Consider the following 16,385-nt stretch of genomic DNA (forward strand, 5'->3'; position numbering starts at 1 on the left):
AAAGACAAAACAGCACGGATACTCCAGTCATGCTCTCCTGTGTATTTTTTGTAACATATTTCTTTAGCTGTTTTCTTTCATGTAAGAAAAGGTGCTAGAAAAAATAACCCTTTTTGGAACTTGCACTTAACAGCTAGCTTGGGAATTGCATCCCATACCCTTGTGACTATTGAGGCTTCTGATGACGCTCATGGTGTGTTTGAGTTCAGTACTGAGTCGCTCTCGGTAAATGGAACTGAGCCTGAAGATGGAGATAGCAGTATTGTGCTGCAGGTTAGAAAGCTTTGAGTCTTATATTGCTGTGCAGTCCTCTTCCGTCTCTGTTTTTACTGGGTGTTCTGCGATGCTTTTGCCATAAGTCTATAAGGTTTATAACAGCTTTATCATGCACATCTGTTTTGCCATTTCATACTGAGTTTCTAATGTGTATCATTCAGCTTGAAGCTAAAATGATGTAATAATAATATCCACAGGTTTAAAATTACATCTACTTGTTTACATTTGAGGTACTATTATCTTAAAATAACAGTGTTGATGATACAACAAATACAGCAAAGCTGAGATAATAAAGATTACACTGTCGTTTTAAAACACAAATTTATTTTTAACCCATCATGTCAATGTCTTTGCTTAATTTCATCTCATACTTCTATGTTTTTCTTTCTCATAGAACAAAAATATGCAGATCTTTATATTTTTCACTTAGGTTGTGAGAACGCATGGGGCCTTGTCTCAGGTGACACTGCATTGGATCATAGTCTGTGATCTTAACAAAGACCTGATCTCTACAGATGGGAATGTAACGTTTGATGTTGGCCAAGCAAGAGCAAATATTACAGTACAGGTTTCTCCTGATGAAGTTCCTGAATTGGATAAGGTGTTTTCAGTTGTGATCGTCAATGCCTCCAGTGGTCGTCTTGGAAATCATACTAATGCAACATTAACTGTTTTAGCTAATGATGATCCGTATGGAGTCTTCATCTTTTCTGAGAGAAACAGACCAATAAAGGTTGAGGAAGAAACAAAAAATATCTCCCTGACCATAATAAGGCATCGTGGTCTCCTTGGAACAGTAATGGTAACATACAGAAGTATTGGCGATGATGAAAAGTCACCCTTTCTTCCACTTGATGTTGTTAGAGCAATAGAGGGAAAAGATTATTTACCCATTACAGGTTACGTGATCTTTGCAGCCAATGAAAGTGAGGCCACAATATCTTTGCCTATTTTGGATGATGATGATCCTGAGAGGTCAGAATCTGTTTTTGTGGAGCTAAGCAGTATTGTTTTGATCGAGAAGGTGCAGGATCGGCCAAGTAAGTATCTTATGCATGTAAAACCTACATTTCATATATGAAGGCTATTCATAGGATAAAATGCAACAAGTTCAGTGATAAACTTTTTACCTCTGCCAAACTCTGAATAGTTAAGAAATCTCTGAGTTACCTGCCTTGTGTGCTGTTGGCATATATTTCCTTTAGCACAGTATTTTGTCAGGGATGGATAAGCATTTCTTTATCCCTTTTGCATTGCCTTATCCAAGGTCTTTCAGGCCAAATATGTTACAGTATTGGTTTTGTGCACACCTGTTCATCTAGCGTTGTTTCTGTAAAGTCCAGTATTAGGAAATAACTAAGCTAGTTTTTCTTATTGAAAGCCAAAAAAGTCTTTTAAAAGTAAAGTGGTGTAGAATTACAAATGAATGTTGCTTTCTTAGTGTAGAGAATATTTACTTCATCCCTAATTCAGATAAATTCATATCATTATAGCCTGGTTTGTGCTTCAAAGCTTGTTGGCATGTCTAATTGCTGCCCCTGCTCCCTGTTAAGGGAAACTTCAAATATAATTGTGCTGGGAGGTTGAAATCTTGTTTATATTTCATCATAGCAAGTGTAAAAATTAAATTCTTCTGAACTGGCCTTATGGATAAATAAATAAATAAATAAATAAATAAATTCTTTCACACTATCTTACCTCTTACAAAAAAATTATGGATTCTTTGCTCCACAGCAGAATAGCATAATAAGTTAGTAAAAACTGGAATTTTTCAGCCATAATATAATTAAAACACCAAAAGTATGTTGATGCAGTTTGTAGTTATACTTTTTCCAATTCTAAAAAAGATGATTTTGTTGAAAGATATTGGCAACTAACCACTAAACTTACATGTGTGCCTACGAACTCTATAGCTATAGATAGCAAGCATCTCAGGCACACCCTCACTAAGTTTTCTTTACGTTTCAGTTGTAAATTCTCCTCGACTTGGATTAGTGGGTGAGACAATAGCTCATGTAATTATCAATGCCAATGATGATGCTTTTGGAACACTTCAGCTTTCAGCTTCAGCTGTGCGAGTTGCTGAAAATTATGTTGGACCAATCATTAATGTGACCAGAACTGGGGGAATATTTGCAGATGTTTCTGTGAAATTTAAAGCCATGCCAATAACTGCAACAGCTGGTAAGAAATCAGAATAACAGAAGTATGCATTCTGTGTTAAAGTGGAAAGAGCGTACTACATGCTTTGACCAGTCAAAGCAAACAAGTGTGTATTGAATGCACTATTGTATAACAAGTAAAAAAAAAAAAAAGTAGTGAGACATTTACACACTCTGCTTATCAAATAGGAATCCAAGCCCTATGGGAGAGATTGTGCATCAGCTTTTAAAAAGCTCTGAGACATCACCACTGAAGAATCTAGCAAGAGAAATGAGTGAAGGAATTGGGGTGTTTGTTTACCTAGCAGTCCACCACCTCTTCAAAAAAAAGAAAATAAATACAAATAAAAAAATACTGTAGTAGTATATGTAGCTACTATTTAGTTCTGTGTACATATTTAAACCCACCATGCATTGTTTAGGTGAGTTTACTGGAGAGGAAGTGAGAGCTGGGGACTCTGCTGTAAAACAAGTGGGCAAAACCCAATCAAAACCCAAGAAGACTTGAACTTCTAAAAATGGGAGGCTAAGTTCTCTGGTTGGTCCTCGCTATAGAGAAGGTACATAAAGAAAGGAGCAAACTTACGAAGTGTGCAGGGTCAAAACCACTTAGACAGCTGTAAATCAAACGAACTGTATTTCAGCTGTGTCCAAAATTGAATAGACAGGTGGTACATGCTCTGAGAACTGGTATTTTAGTTTCCTTTTTATGTAACAGACTTTTCTAAATAAGTGTGTAGCTAGATTAATGTCAGAGTAAGCTTTCAGTAAGTTTCTGAAGCAGAACCATTATGTAGTGTATCACAGTTGTTCATCTAGACATTCTTAGAGACAAGTTTGCCTAAAGTGAGGTCCACACATAAAATGTGCCCTTTACTAAAATCTACTTTGACAAAGGTGCTTCTGTTCACTTTTATCTTTCGGAAAGCATTGTCTCTGTGGCTCCTTCCTCCTCACACTCCTCCCCTGCTCCAGTGTGGGGTCTCTCCCACAGGCTACAACTCTTCACGAACTGCTCCAGCGTGGGTCCTTTCCACAGGTGCAGTCCTTCAGGAACAGACTCCTCCAACGTGGGTCCGCAGTGGGGTCACAGGTCCTGCCAGCAAACCTGCTCCAGTGTGGGCTCCTCTCCACAGGGCCACAGGTCCTGCCAGGAGCCTGCTCCAGCGTGGGCTTCCCACAGGGTCACAGCCTCCTTCGGGCATCCCCCTGCTCCGGTGTGGGGTCCTCCGTGGGCTGCAGGTGGATATCTGCTCCACCGTGGACCCCCATGGCTGCAGGGCACAGCCTCACCGTGGTCTTTACCAGGGGCTGCCGGGGAACCTCTGCTCCAGTGCCTGGAGCCCCTCCTCCCCTCCTTCTTCACTGACCTTGGGGTCTGCAGGGCTGTTTCTCTCACATATTCTCACTTCTTTTTTCCCCGGCTGCTGTTTCCCAGTTTTCCCCCCCTTCTTAAATATGTTATCCCAGAGGTGCTACCACTGTTGCTGATTATCTCGGCCTTGGCCAGTGGCAGGTCTGTCTTGGAGCCGGCTGCATTGGCTCTATTGGACATGGGGAAGCTTCTCGCAGCTTCTCACAGAAGCCACCCCTGTAGCCCCCCCTGCTACCCCCCCTGCTACCAAAACCTTGCCACGCAAACCCAATACACCTTGTCAATGGAAGACAATAATGGACCTTTTGTAACTACCTCTTGGTCTAACAGTGCAATCTCTGTTTTGGCCCAGCCGAGTTTTATTTTAATCCATCTAGATATCTAAAAGGCAATGGGAAATAAAAAAGACTCTTGTCTGTGTCTGAAGATAAAGAAAAAAACCACATAAAAACACAGAGGAATACATGTGTGAGCAAAAAGGGAAGATAAGTATTACTGATGATGTTCGATACACTGAACCATAGTGCATTAATATTCTGTGGTTTGTATTGTTTTGTTTTTTTAATCTACACATTTAGGCGAGGACTACAGTGTAGCCTCATCAGATGTTGTCTTACTAGAAGGAGAAACAAGTAAAGCTGTGCCAATTTATATAATTAATGATATCCATCCTGAAATTGAGGAGTCATTTTATGTCCAGCTGCTGAATCAAACAACAGGAGGAGCCTTGCTTGGATCTTTGACCAGGGCAATCATAATTATTGAGGCTTCTGATGACCCATTTGGATCCTTTGGTAAATGAGTCTTATTTGCATATTTTCTCTCTACTGGTAACATTTTTACTGCAGATTTGTGGGTGAGCTGTTACTGGGCAACTGAATAAAAACTTTCAAAAGACAAAGAGGAAGCCTGGATGGAGACAGTAAGGGAAAAGATAAGATAAACTAAATTAAAACATGTAATTAAGGATTAATGGTGCTTCAATATAATAAAAAAGTATTAGTCAGTTGATATAGCAAGATTTTGGAATCTCCCAATAGAGATCGATGGACTTCAGTTTGCTTTTTTATTTTTTTATCTATTCTAAGTGCTGCATTTCTGCAATAGGTTTAAGACAAAATCTGCATTCTAATATCTGTTGCTTAAATATTTCAATACCTTTGTTTTACTAGATAATCAGCCAAAGCAGATTTAAAAATCTGGGGAAATTGAAAAATATAAAGAAAAATTAAATTACATTCTCTTATTTTCTGTCAAGTACTTTAGTTTTTCTTCTGCCTGTTATTATCAATAAAATGAATTGTGTATACTTTCCAAATTTATTTTCATTACATGAGTTTTGAGAAGGGTTTTGGTGATTTCAAAAATTTAATGATATTTTAGAAATCTATCTTTTTTGTTTGTTCTTTGTTTTTTGGTGTATTTTTCCTGCCTTTGCTTTTGACTTACTCTTTTGTCCCTTCACTACCCTACTTAATTCCTCTTGTTCCATTTTGTCAGTGGAAGAAGGTAGAGGAAATAAAGAAAAAGTGTCAAAAGTAAATAATTCCAGATGGGTAATTAATTAACTTAATTTGTAAAAACTAAAATATTAATACAAGGAAGACTTTTACTTGAAACAATTTTAGGTGGAATATGTTAACTTACTTCTTCAGTAAGTGACATGAAAATTGCTAAAGAGTTTCCTTGCTGGGAATATTGTCTTCAAGAGCTTAGAAACAGCTCATGCTTAGCCTTGAACGATAGGTATGTTGGAATAAACTTTTGGATGAGGGCTTAATTTTCATGTTAATTTCCTCTGTAGATGAAAATATTAATACTGATTAAAAATGATGCACCTGTGCAAGTAAATGCGATCAAGTGAAATTAAACTGTGTACTTCAGGAGTTGATATATTTACCTTCAATTTCATTGTTCATGAAATACATCTCTCTGTGCCGTACTTCAGTTTTTCAGATTACCGAATTCACCGTGGAGGAGCCTGAATTTGGATCAGTAACCATAAATCTGCCAATAATCCGCAATGCTGGGACACTTGGTAATGTTACTGTTCAGTGGGTTGCTACCATTAATGGACATCCTGCTGATGCTGACTTGCAGGTCGCCTTGGGTAATATTACTTTTGCCCCTGGGGAAGCCATTCAGATGTTGCTGTTGGAAATCCTGGCTGATGATGTTCCAGAAATAGAAGAAGTAAGTATAGCAGTTACATCTTTCTTGAATAGTATTAAGAGTTTTAACTTGTTATAGAAATGTGCGCAAAGGAAAACAGGGAATGTTCTGGCAGGAAGGTGCAAGAAGTTCAGATTTTTCTTTGCTTGTGATTATTGTTAGAAATACCAAAAAATTGTTTAGCTGCATTATTTCTTTTTCTTTTTTTTTCTTTTTGAGATTGTCCATGTAGAATTAACTCAGGCCTCCAATGGTGGTGCTATTGGGTTAGATGGCGTGGCAAATGTTATAATACCTGCCAATGATAATCCTTATGGCACAGTTTTCTTTCATCAATCCTTATATCGAATTCAGGAGCCACTAGAAAGAAATTTGCTTGCAAATGTAACAGTCAGGCGAAGGTTTGTATAATGTTTGCTTTATTTACATCTATTATTTTTTCTTTTTTTTTGTCTTGGCTATAATTTCCTGTTGTATAAGTATTTGCATCATTTTATTGATGTGCCAGCTCAACACATTTTTATTTCATATACATTGGTTTTGAACTAGATGTCTGCTTATTAGAAATGTACATAACTTAAATGTCATGTACATTGTAATGTTCAGTGTAAACCTAATGTACACAGTGTACTTGAAGTTTCATTTTGCCTGTTTAATCATCAAATCATTTAAAGCTGCACAACAGCCTGCTCCTGTGATTTGAACTGGAGCACAAAATGGTTCAACCCTTGTGGGGTGAAAAGAAAGAGGAAAAGGAAAATGGGGTTTATGCATGCAATATGATAACCTGAGGACACTTAGGAGGAAAGATTACAAGGTTGGGCAGCACAGGCTTTTTCTTCCTTGCCAGCCCTAAAAAAGACTAAGTTAATTCCTAGAAACAAGTGTTAGCAAACATGCATTCTTAACAGACTGCCACCCGAGTTATAAATAATCAAACTTGCTATCGACAAAAAATGACAGCTCAGTTATTCTGGTACTAGCTTCAAGGCAATCCTCTTTAATTAGCTGTTTGGAACTTTTCACCAATTCAGAAAGGGCCAGTCAATTTTGTTCGCTTTTATTCTTAACCCAGAAACAGACAGAATATTAGCCATACTTAATCAACTAACATTACTTTTTTATTTTAATGTCTTTTAGTGGGGGAAGGTTTGGTCAGCTGCAGGTATTTTACAGCACTTCTGAGACTGACGTTGTAGCTCTTGCCATTGAGCAAGGTCAGGATATCCTGGCCTGTTACGAGTCTCCTGTACAAGGAATTCCTGACCAACCATCCAAGACCAGAGTGAACGTGTCGGCAGCAAGTGACCCACTGTATGCCTGTGCAACTCAGTGCCTAAAAGAACAAGTGTGTTCAGCCTTTACATTTTCCAGTGCCTCTGAGATTCCTTTCTGCCTTTGGCTGACATCAGAGATCAGCCCTTTAGCTAACGCTTCAGGATTCTGGACCTACAAGAAAAACATCACCAGTGCATCTGCTCTCTTTAGCGCACAAGCCATCGCTGGTAGTGATTACGAACCTATTACAAGACAGTGGGCTATAATGCAGGAAGGGGAAGAGTTTGCAAATCTCACAGTTACCATACTCCCTGACAGTCTGCCAGAGTTGGATGAGAAATTCACTATAACCCTTTTGAAAGTTGAACTAATGAACATCTCAGCCAGCTTAAAAAATCAACCAACTATAGGACAGCCAAATATTTCCACAGTTATCATAATGATGAATGGAGATGCCTTTGGAGTATTTAAGATCTACAGTGTAAGTCCCAATGCAACAGAGAAAGGTCTGTATATTGAAGTAGAAGAACGTCCTCAGACCAATGTGCAGCTAATGATACATAGGACAGAAGGCAGCCTGGGACAGGTGACAGTGGAATGGCGTGTGGTTGGTGGAACTGCTACTCCAAACTTGGATTTTTTAGGTGTTGGTGAGATTCTGGTGTTCGCTGAAGGTGAGGCAAGGTTTTGCACTAACTTCTGTTTTATAAAACTAAAGAAAAGCAAAAAGAATCTGACAAGCACTCAATCCTCTGGATGTTTTGATAAGTGATGTCTTATTCTTAGGCTAAACCTCCCTGAATGCTCATGATACATACTCAAAAGAATATAGTTCATTAGCATATAGCATTATGTTGCAGAACACACATGGTGGTAGTTAAAAAAAAGATGAAAAGCATAAATACCTAAGTATTTTTTTAAGAAATATTGCAGTGTGCATTATAAAGATTACCTTTTTACCAAATAAATAAGGAATAATAATGCTGAAGATGGTTGTTATATCAAGTATAATGAAAATGAGAATCAGGCCTAACTGGCCTTTTGTTAACCTTCAGTTGGTACAGTACTAATTTTTCATGACATCTCTTTTTAGATTCTGAGATTGTATTGATTTTATAACGTAACATAACAGCATATTAAAAAAAATTGCAAACAGGACGAACAAGTCAATGGCAGACATTACTTAAGTACCACGCAGCATGACAGATATATTTTATATTTTCAAAGTCTGAGTTGACTGAACAGTTATTTTGAAAGCAATTTAGGGGAATGTAGTAAGGATTCTAGTGTGCTACCTAGCTTGCTAAATCATCTGAACTCAACAGAAGGGCTGCCAGCAGTGATTCTAAGGCTGACATGTAATTATGATAGTGGTTATAAGTTTAGTAGAAATTGTTTTCAAAATATTTTGAAAGACAGTGTAGCAAGAAGTATGTGTTTCTTGTAAACTGATATTCTCGTAATCATAAAACACAGGTTATGCACATGCACTGAGCAACAGGATTGTGTTGTAAATTGAAACTGGTTATAGAGACTGGTAATCGATATTTGCTCTGTACATTATCACATCGACAATCCAGAAGACAAGTAACTAACACAATGACAGCCCATTTTAATGTATTCCCTGGCCCAGTAAATATATTCAAATTGAGTGTACATACTTGTGTATATAGTTCATCAGAGAACTTATGCACTTGGTAATTTTTTTACAAGAATGATATTCCCCTTTTCTAAGTTAAATTTCAAAATCAGAGCACTTATAATGCAAATAAAGAATTCTAGACATTTAGAAATTATGTCTACATTGTTAATTTCTACACAGTATATTTAATAATTTGATAATTACATTTCCTTAATGTAACTTTTCAGTAGTAATTGAATAAAACTTCATAATGACATTCAGTAACTTCTAGACAAGTAAATGAATAAATATGAGTCATGTCCTTTTTTTACATCTTCTAAGTATTTCCTACAAAAGGAGATGGTTAAGTCTTTTTAAAAGGTGATTTCCATGTGCACACAGAAGTATGTATATGTTCTTCTTCTTCTAGGGGAAACAAAAAAGATGGTCACGCTGACCATTTTAGATGATCCAGAGCCAGAGGATAATGAAAGTATCATAATCAGCCTGGTCCACACTGAAGGAGGGAGTCGGATTCTGCCCAGTTTTGACACTGTCACGGTGATTATTCTGGCGAGTGACAATGTGGCAGGGATTATTAGCTTCCAAACAGCCTCAAGATCTGTTATTGGTCGTGAAGGTGGGTTCTTTGTGTTCACCACACTCAGTTTGTGTAACATTAGCTTCCATCTCCTTGCTTTCTGTTGATAATGACTCACAGTGATTGTTTTGTATCACTGTTCAGAGAATGCCAGCAAGCAGATAATAACGCTTGGCACATATTTCTTTTAATTTTTAACTCTTGCAAGCATAGCACTTAAATAAAGTCTATGGAAAGGATGAGTGCATCATTTCCATAACCATTTTATGTATCATTACCTGTGCTTTCCTTTTTTCTAAAGATAATGCTTTGCTTCTATTGGTATTGCATTTCAAAGCTCATTTTAGCATTTCTTGTCTTATTAATTTATACTATATTCCAGAACTGTACATAACTCCTATTATACACACATATTAGTAGTCATAACTGAATATAATCTATCAGTGATTTACAATTCACTTTAAATCTTCTAGAAAATATTCTCACAGAAAGATTAGGGTCACATCTTCCCTCTTTCTGACTCAATAACCAGCTGTTTTACAATTTTCTGTTTATGCTTTTTTATGGTAGCTAATTCAGGAATGTAGCAGTCTTGCTGTCGTCACTCAGTCATGATATTTGAGAAAGAACAATAACAATTTGATATGGACCAAAGGTTTCGACAGTGCTTTAAAAGAGCACGTTGCGTGTTTGAGCTAAGGTTTGATGCAGTTTTGCATAGGATAATAATAGTACTGATGGTGATTGCTTTCGGCAGTCTTTGGTGGAATCTCAATGTATTGCAGTATCGTATTTCTCTGACGTGTAAACTGATGGGCAGGGAAAGTTAACAGAACAGAAATTTGCTGTCCAGGAATGTGTGCATTGTATTTGCTGTTTGAAGAAAAAAGTCTTTCCCAACCACACGTGTTCTGGTTTTTTCCAGAAATGAAAGGCCATCATAACCTTTTGCTTTTTATCTAGATATGGTTTGCAATAATTCTGTGCTAGTGTGTGCCCAGTTTTCATCCTTTATTCCTCCAAGCCAGCTGCAATCTGACAGGCTAAGAAGAGCTGTTAATGAGCACAAGGAATTAATTCGAAGTGTCTAATTCCCAAAGGTTACGATGACCCTGAATACTTTCCGCTGGTTAAATATTATTCATAGCATGCTAGCAAATGCTGGCGATTTGGAGCTGAAATACTCTGCTCTAGTTTGGAAATTACTTGATTCCAATTCCTCCAGCTTGTGAAAAATAGTGCATTGTCTTACAGTAAGAATAACCAACCAAACTAATTCCTGTTTATAAAAAACCAAAGAATGAGCTAAGGTCTTTAGATGATTTCAGTGTATTTCATTTCCAGTACCAAGTTTTTTTGTTCTGAAAACAAAATTTATCGGACATAAATCCAAATAGGATTATCTTTTATATTTATTGTCTTGTTGGACAATTTCTGTCAAGCAAATCTGTATTATTTTCAAGCTATGCATATTGTTTATCACCTTATTGAGGGCAAGGGTAACATTTTAGTACAGGCAGAGGCATGCAACAATTGTGTGGCCATCACTGTATTAGAGGAAAATGCACTGCAGTAGCTTGAAATAAGGCAGAAGAGGAGGATGGCTGAGGTTCCCTTTTTCTCCCTGATAAATGTAGAAATCTAAAGATATGGATGACATGGCTAAATATTAAAAAACTTAAAACAAAATAGTGAAATTAGCCTAATAACACTTTCAATCTTCAGAAATCAATTACTACCTGTATTAGTAATTCCTTCTGGATGGGCATCCCAAAGATTTTGGTAAAGCTGACCAAGAAACATGGGTCAGTAAGTAACTACTTGGGGTCTGTAATTAAGATGAATTGTACTTCAATTTTCTTCTTAGTGTTCAGATTACAGTGTAACAGGCTTCTGCATCATAAAGTGTTTTCACAGAATCATAGAATCATTTAGGTTGGAAAAGACCTTTAAGATCATCAAGTCCAACTGTAGACCTAACCCTGCCAAGTCCACCACTAAAGCATGTCCCTGAGCACCTCATCCACACGTCTGTTGAATACCTCCAGGGATGGGGACTCCACCACCTCCCTGGGCAGCCTGTTCCAGGGTCTGACGACCCTTTCAGTGAAGGAGTTTTTCCTAATATCCAGCCTAAACCTCCCCTGGCACAACTTGAGGCCATTTCCTCTTCTCCTATCACTTGTCACTTGGGAGAAGAGACCAACACCCCCCTCCCCACAACCCCCTTTCAGGCAGTTGTAGAGAGCGATGAGGTCTCCCCTCAGCCTCCTCTTCTCCAGACTGAACAACCCCAGCTCCCTCAGCCGCTCCTCATCAGACTTGTGTTCCAGACCCCTCACCAGCTCCGTCGCCCTTCTCTGGACACGCTCCAGCACCTCAATGTTCTTCTTGTAGTGAGGGGCCCAACACTGAACACAGTATTCGAGGTGCGGCCTCACCAGCGCCGAGTACAGGGGCACGATCCCCTCCCTACTCCTGCTGGGCACACCATTTCTGATACAGGCCAGGATGCCGTTGGCCTTCTTGGCCACCTGGTTTTGTCCCAGTCTTTAGTGAAAATTAATTGTATTGCATAGTGTTGTATTGAAATAAGCTTTGTCTAAATTATGCTTTCTGTAGTGGTACTAAAGTAATAATTTTTCTCGTAAATATTTGTTTGCAATGGATGTGCAAAATTCTCAAATAGGGTAGAATGGATTTCAGTGCAGTGTTAAATGATACAATAAATTAGCCTCCAGGGAATCTGTAAACTAGCAGCGTATCCTCAGATATCTGACTATAGAAGCAGAATCCTTGTGATGTCAATGAATTTTGAATTCTTTTATTCTCTTAGAAACAACATGGAACAACTTAAGATGAAGATATGAACTGGTACATCTCCAAGGCTTAACTGAAGTTTGAAATGTCGAGGCTGACTAGCACATACTAATTCTACTTATTTGAAAATGGGTGTATAGAATTCTTGTATTACTTCTTCACAATTTTGTATTTTGATTAATTATATTAAGGTCTCTTGAAATTAGTTGTTCATATCTCTCTCATTGGTAGCCAATATACATGCATCTCTCTAATATTTCCTTACCAAAAAAATGAACTTCTCTAGAAGATGTTCAAATTGTTCCTGCCAGTTTCAGCTATACAATACTGTCCTGCAATACAATATACTAGACTAGCCAGCTAGCATCCTAACTTGATGCTCTTTACATTACATAATCAGAGAGACTGTCTGGGCTGCCAAGTTCTTTATGCCATTGAATATTTTACTGCATCAGTAAAATAAATTTTGACAAATTTTTATTTGGTTTTCTTCATTCTTTAGTAAGAAAAAGAAATCTCATGTATTATTATTTCCAAGCATTTCAGTATTACAGATTTCTGCATATTTCATGTCTTTGAAAGCCAGTGCAACTCTGTACATACTGGCAAACTTAAATTCCTTGCACATGAAAAATGCTGTTGACGTACAGATGCAATACACTTACATATTATAAATAAACATATGTTCTCTAATGTGAATGTATTGTATAATATCACTAATTTTACCTGCTGATCTATTTCATATTGATATAACATTTTAATTTCACATGCCTGTATTTTAAATATTTAATATTATATAAACTATAGATTTTTAATAAATTTATAAAAATATTTAATATTATATAAAATATATAAATTTTACAAAGATTTCTAAGGCGTTTACTCTGTTTGATTAAAGTGCCCATTGGGTTAAATGTTACAAATGTGAAAAATACCATAATTGCTTCTTACAGATGCACATTGTCAATTGATACTGATTATCCCAGAAATTAGAATAAATTATTAAAAATTTCAAACTCACATAAATAGAGCTTGCTTTCTGCATGCACTATATGAAGTCACTTTCTGCATGCACTATATGAAGTCACAAGACACTACAATTGTTAGCTGTTGTAGAAAACTATTATTTGTGTTACAGCTGGTATATACAACATCTACTATTTTGTGTAGTTCACAGACAGGTATTTCTCTTCTGTTTGTGCATGTTTTGATGGGCATTTACTTTCTAGAAGTTACTCATCTGTACCAGGTTCCCTCATATTTTGACAGTTCTTTCCAACAGTGAACTAAAACCAGGAAAACCCAGGAGGAAAGTGTTTAGGTTTGGGTTTTTTGTTTCAGTATTAAAAACAAATGTGATACATAACTACTGTGACGCTCACTATTAAAAATATTAATGACTTTCAGAAAAATTGTTTTAACTGTGACACATGTTTTTGGATTCTTATTTTTATAATTGATATGTAGGTGAGGAAACCCCAAAATATTGCGTGTTATCCTTTGCTCCTAGGAGAACAGCTGCAATTCCACATTGTAAGAACTGCCCCAGGACTGGGAAATGTTACTGTTGAATGGAAGATAGTTGGGCATAACGTAAAACAAAATTTTGAAAACTATTCTGGAATACTCTTTTTTCCTGAGGTGAGTCCATGAGCAAAGCTAATTGCTACAAGAGAATATTGTAATTAGAACTAAGCTGAGAAAACGAGTGTGCTTTTATGGCAGTCTTCATTTCTTGATCTGCTTATTTACTTGCTCTTTTACTCTTGGAGTTCTAAACTCAGGGAGCTTACAGGTTTTGATAGTTTAACTTTACATTTCTTAAAGGTGTTGTTCAAAATACATATGATACAGTGGTATCACTTGTATTTTATACAATAATGACTAATCAATTTGTCAATAAAACAAATAGGAGACATTGAATACAACATTGTATGTTCACTTGCTGGATGACCATATTCCTGAAGAAAAAGAAGAATACCAGATCATCCTATACAACATCAAAACAGAAGGTAATGCACAACTATAGCCTGGTATATATTAAAACTACTATTTAGTAGTGTAATATTTTCATCCATATTAATCCATTTTGGAAGTGTAGGACGAAGCATACTGCAACTGGTGTAAACTATGCAAAGTTCATTCACATTTTATTGAAACAGCCTTGATTCTTATGTCTATATGTGTGTATATATATATACAAACCCCACAGTGTCTTTGCCATTTTCCTTAATTGGTTTTAAACCGGATTTAACTCTGCCTGTTTAATTTAGTGGTTATTTGCTTCCCTTTAACTGAACTCAAACTTGAGCTTACTAATGTGTTCTGGATACAGTTGCCATGAAAGAAGTGGATATTTTTATCTTTTAAAGCAATCTTGTCATGCTGCAAGCTGACTTTCTGATCTGTCTCTGAATTCAAGGAGGTCAGAATATTTTATTCTTGCCATTCAAATTATAATGAGAAAAGAAGCATGAAACTGCATCCCTTCTGAAATACCCTTTGTTAAACTGAAATTAATGTCTAAACACCAAACTAACTTGACGTGGATTGTGTTGCTGCTAAGGTGCCTTACCAACTGGCCAGAATAATTTGTTGACTTTTGTAATCCATCAGGATAAGCATAAATTAATACAACAACAACAACTATTCATCAAGGCAACACTTGGAAAAAGGAGTAATTTCTTAATGGAATGACTGAGAAGTTGAATATAATTTTAACTTTTTGAGTTAATTCCTGGAAAAACTTTCTCTTTCCTTTTACGATAGAGGAAGTTCAGGGAAGTTGATATTTGGCACTGGCCCATTAAGTTTTCTTATTTCTTAATATGTTTTTGTGACTCTATACTTAGTATGCATACAATTTCTGTTGTTATTTTATGTTCCTGTATTTGTTATAGAAAGTAAATATATATCTACATTCTACACCATCTATAAACTTTAGTGAGCGCATGATGTGTTTGCTTTAATTTCATTTGCACTGTTACTGTCATTTGAATGTAATAATAGTGGTAATATAAGACAAAAAAATTAGTTGCCTAACATTTTTTTCACGGTAGCTCATTGATTCTTTTGCAGGAGTTTCTTCTTCAGGTGCTGCTGTTTTGGATAGTCAAGGATATGAAGCTGTTCTGACAGTAGAAGCTAGTGATGAACCACATGGAGTCTTGAATTTTGCTTCCCCATCCAGGGTAGTTTTAATGCCAGAGGAAAACAAAACGGTGCAGCTTTTTGTTAACAGAGAATTTGGATCTCTAGGTTTGTATAATGACTCCAAGAGAAGGGAAGTTCTGTTTTGGTAATCATTAGGCAAATGAAAGCCGTGACAGGGAGGCTGGAAATTTTGAAAAATCTTGGGTACAGTTGATATTTTCAGAACTTCTAGGCTTCTTACTGCAGGCTTGGAAGCTAAGTTTTAGTTAAAACTGGAGCCATAGCCCTCATTTCCACAGCAAGGAGTCTGGGAGCTGTGACATAACTAGTTGACTGTTAGGGTTCCTACCTTTATGTCTAATGAATCTGTCTCAAAGTGTTAGTCTCTCCAGAAGAAATAAAAAACATATGACAAAAGGAGCTTCTACGGAATGATTGTTCCCACATATTTGCCCTCTAAACTTCCAGAAGTTGGCAGCTTAGGAATGTCCCATGGAAAAAGTTGCATTCAGACCACTGAATTCAGTTTACGTCTTCTCTAAGAATTTCTTATTCCTTTTAAATCCATTTGTCTTTTAACAGCCATAAAATTAAGTGGTACTTAATTCCAGAATTCAATAATGTGCTGTGTGCAAAAATATTTTCTTGTGTTTGTTGCCTGAGAATTTCAACTTATATTGTGAGACAACATGTGCAATCGTTTCTTACTTACCTTTTTAGACTATATTTAGACATCAGTTATAATCCCTCTTAGTTTCTTTTGTTGTATCTGTTTTGAGGTGACCAGTTACAACGAATATTCAAGATCTGGACACACCACAGATTTGTAGAGGCATTTTAATGACATATCTATGTTTTCCTCTTTCTTTTTTAATATCAATCAGTATCTAATTTACTTTCAGAACACTACTCAGGAAATTAATGCTT

General features: G+C 36.7%; 1 protein-coding gene across 1 annotated transcript in view; it reads left to right on the forward strand.

The window, feature by feature from the left end:
- The window catches only part of ADGRV1 (adhesion G protein-coupled receptor V1), a 295,225-nt gene that overhangs the window by 59,125 nt on the left and 219,715 nt on the right, over window positions 1-16,385 (forward strand). The window contains exons 28-38 of the mRNA XM_059834045.1: window positions 134-273; window positions 707-1,316; window positions 2,245-2,460; window positions 4,392-4,607; window positions 5,762-6,006; window positions 6,205-6,386; window positions 7,126-7,937; window positions 9,315-9,524; window positions 13,816-13,946; window positions 14,218-14,317; window positions 15,384-15,563. Of these exons, the coding sequence (XP_059690028.1) occupies window positions 134-273; window positions 707-1,316; window positions 2,245-2,460; window positions 4,392-4,607; window positions 5,762-6,006; window positions 6,205-6,386; window positions 7,126-7,937; window positions 9,315-9,524; window positions 13,816-13,946; window positions 14,218-14,317; window positions 15,384-15,563 (3,042 nt within the window). The remainder of the gene's footprint in view (window positions 1-133; window positions 274-706; window positions 1,317-2,244; window positions 2,461-4,391; window positions 4,608-5,761; window positions 6,007-6,204; window positions 6,387-7,125; window positions 7,938-9,314; window positions 9,525-13,815; window positions 13,947-14,217; window positions 14,318-15,383; window positions 15,564-16,385) is intronic.

This window comes from Gavia stellata, chromosome Z (assembly GCF_030936135.1).
Source record: "Gavia stellata isolate bGavSte3 chromosome Z, bGavSte3.hap2, whole genome shotgun sequence".
NCBI classification, from domain to species: Eukaryota; Metazoa; Chordata; class Aves; order Gaviiformes; family Gaviidae; genus Gavia; species Gavia stellata.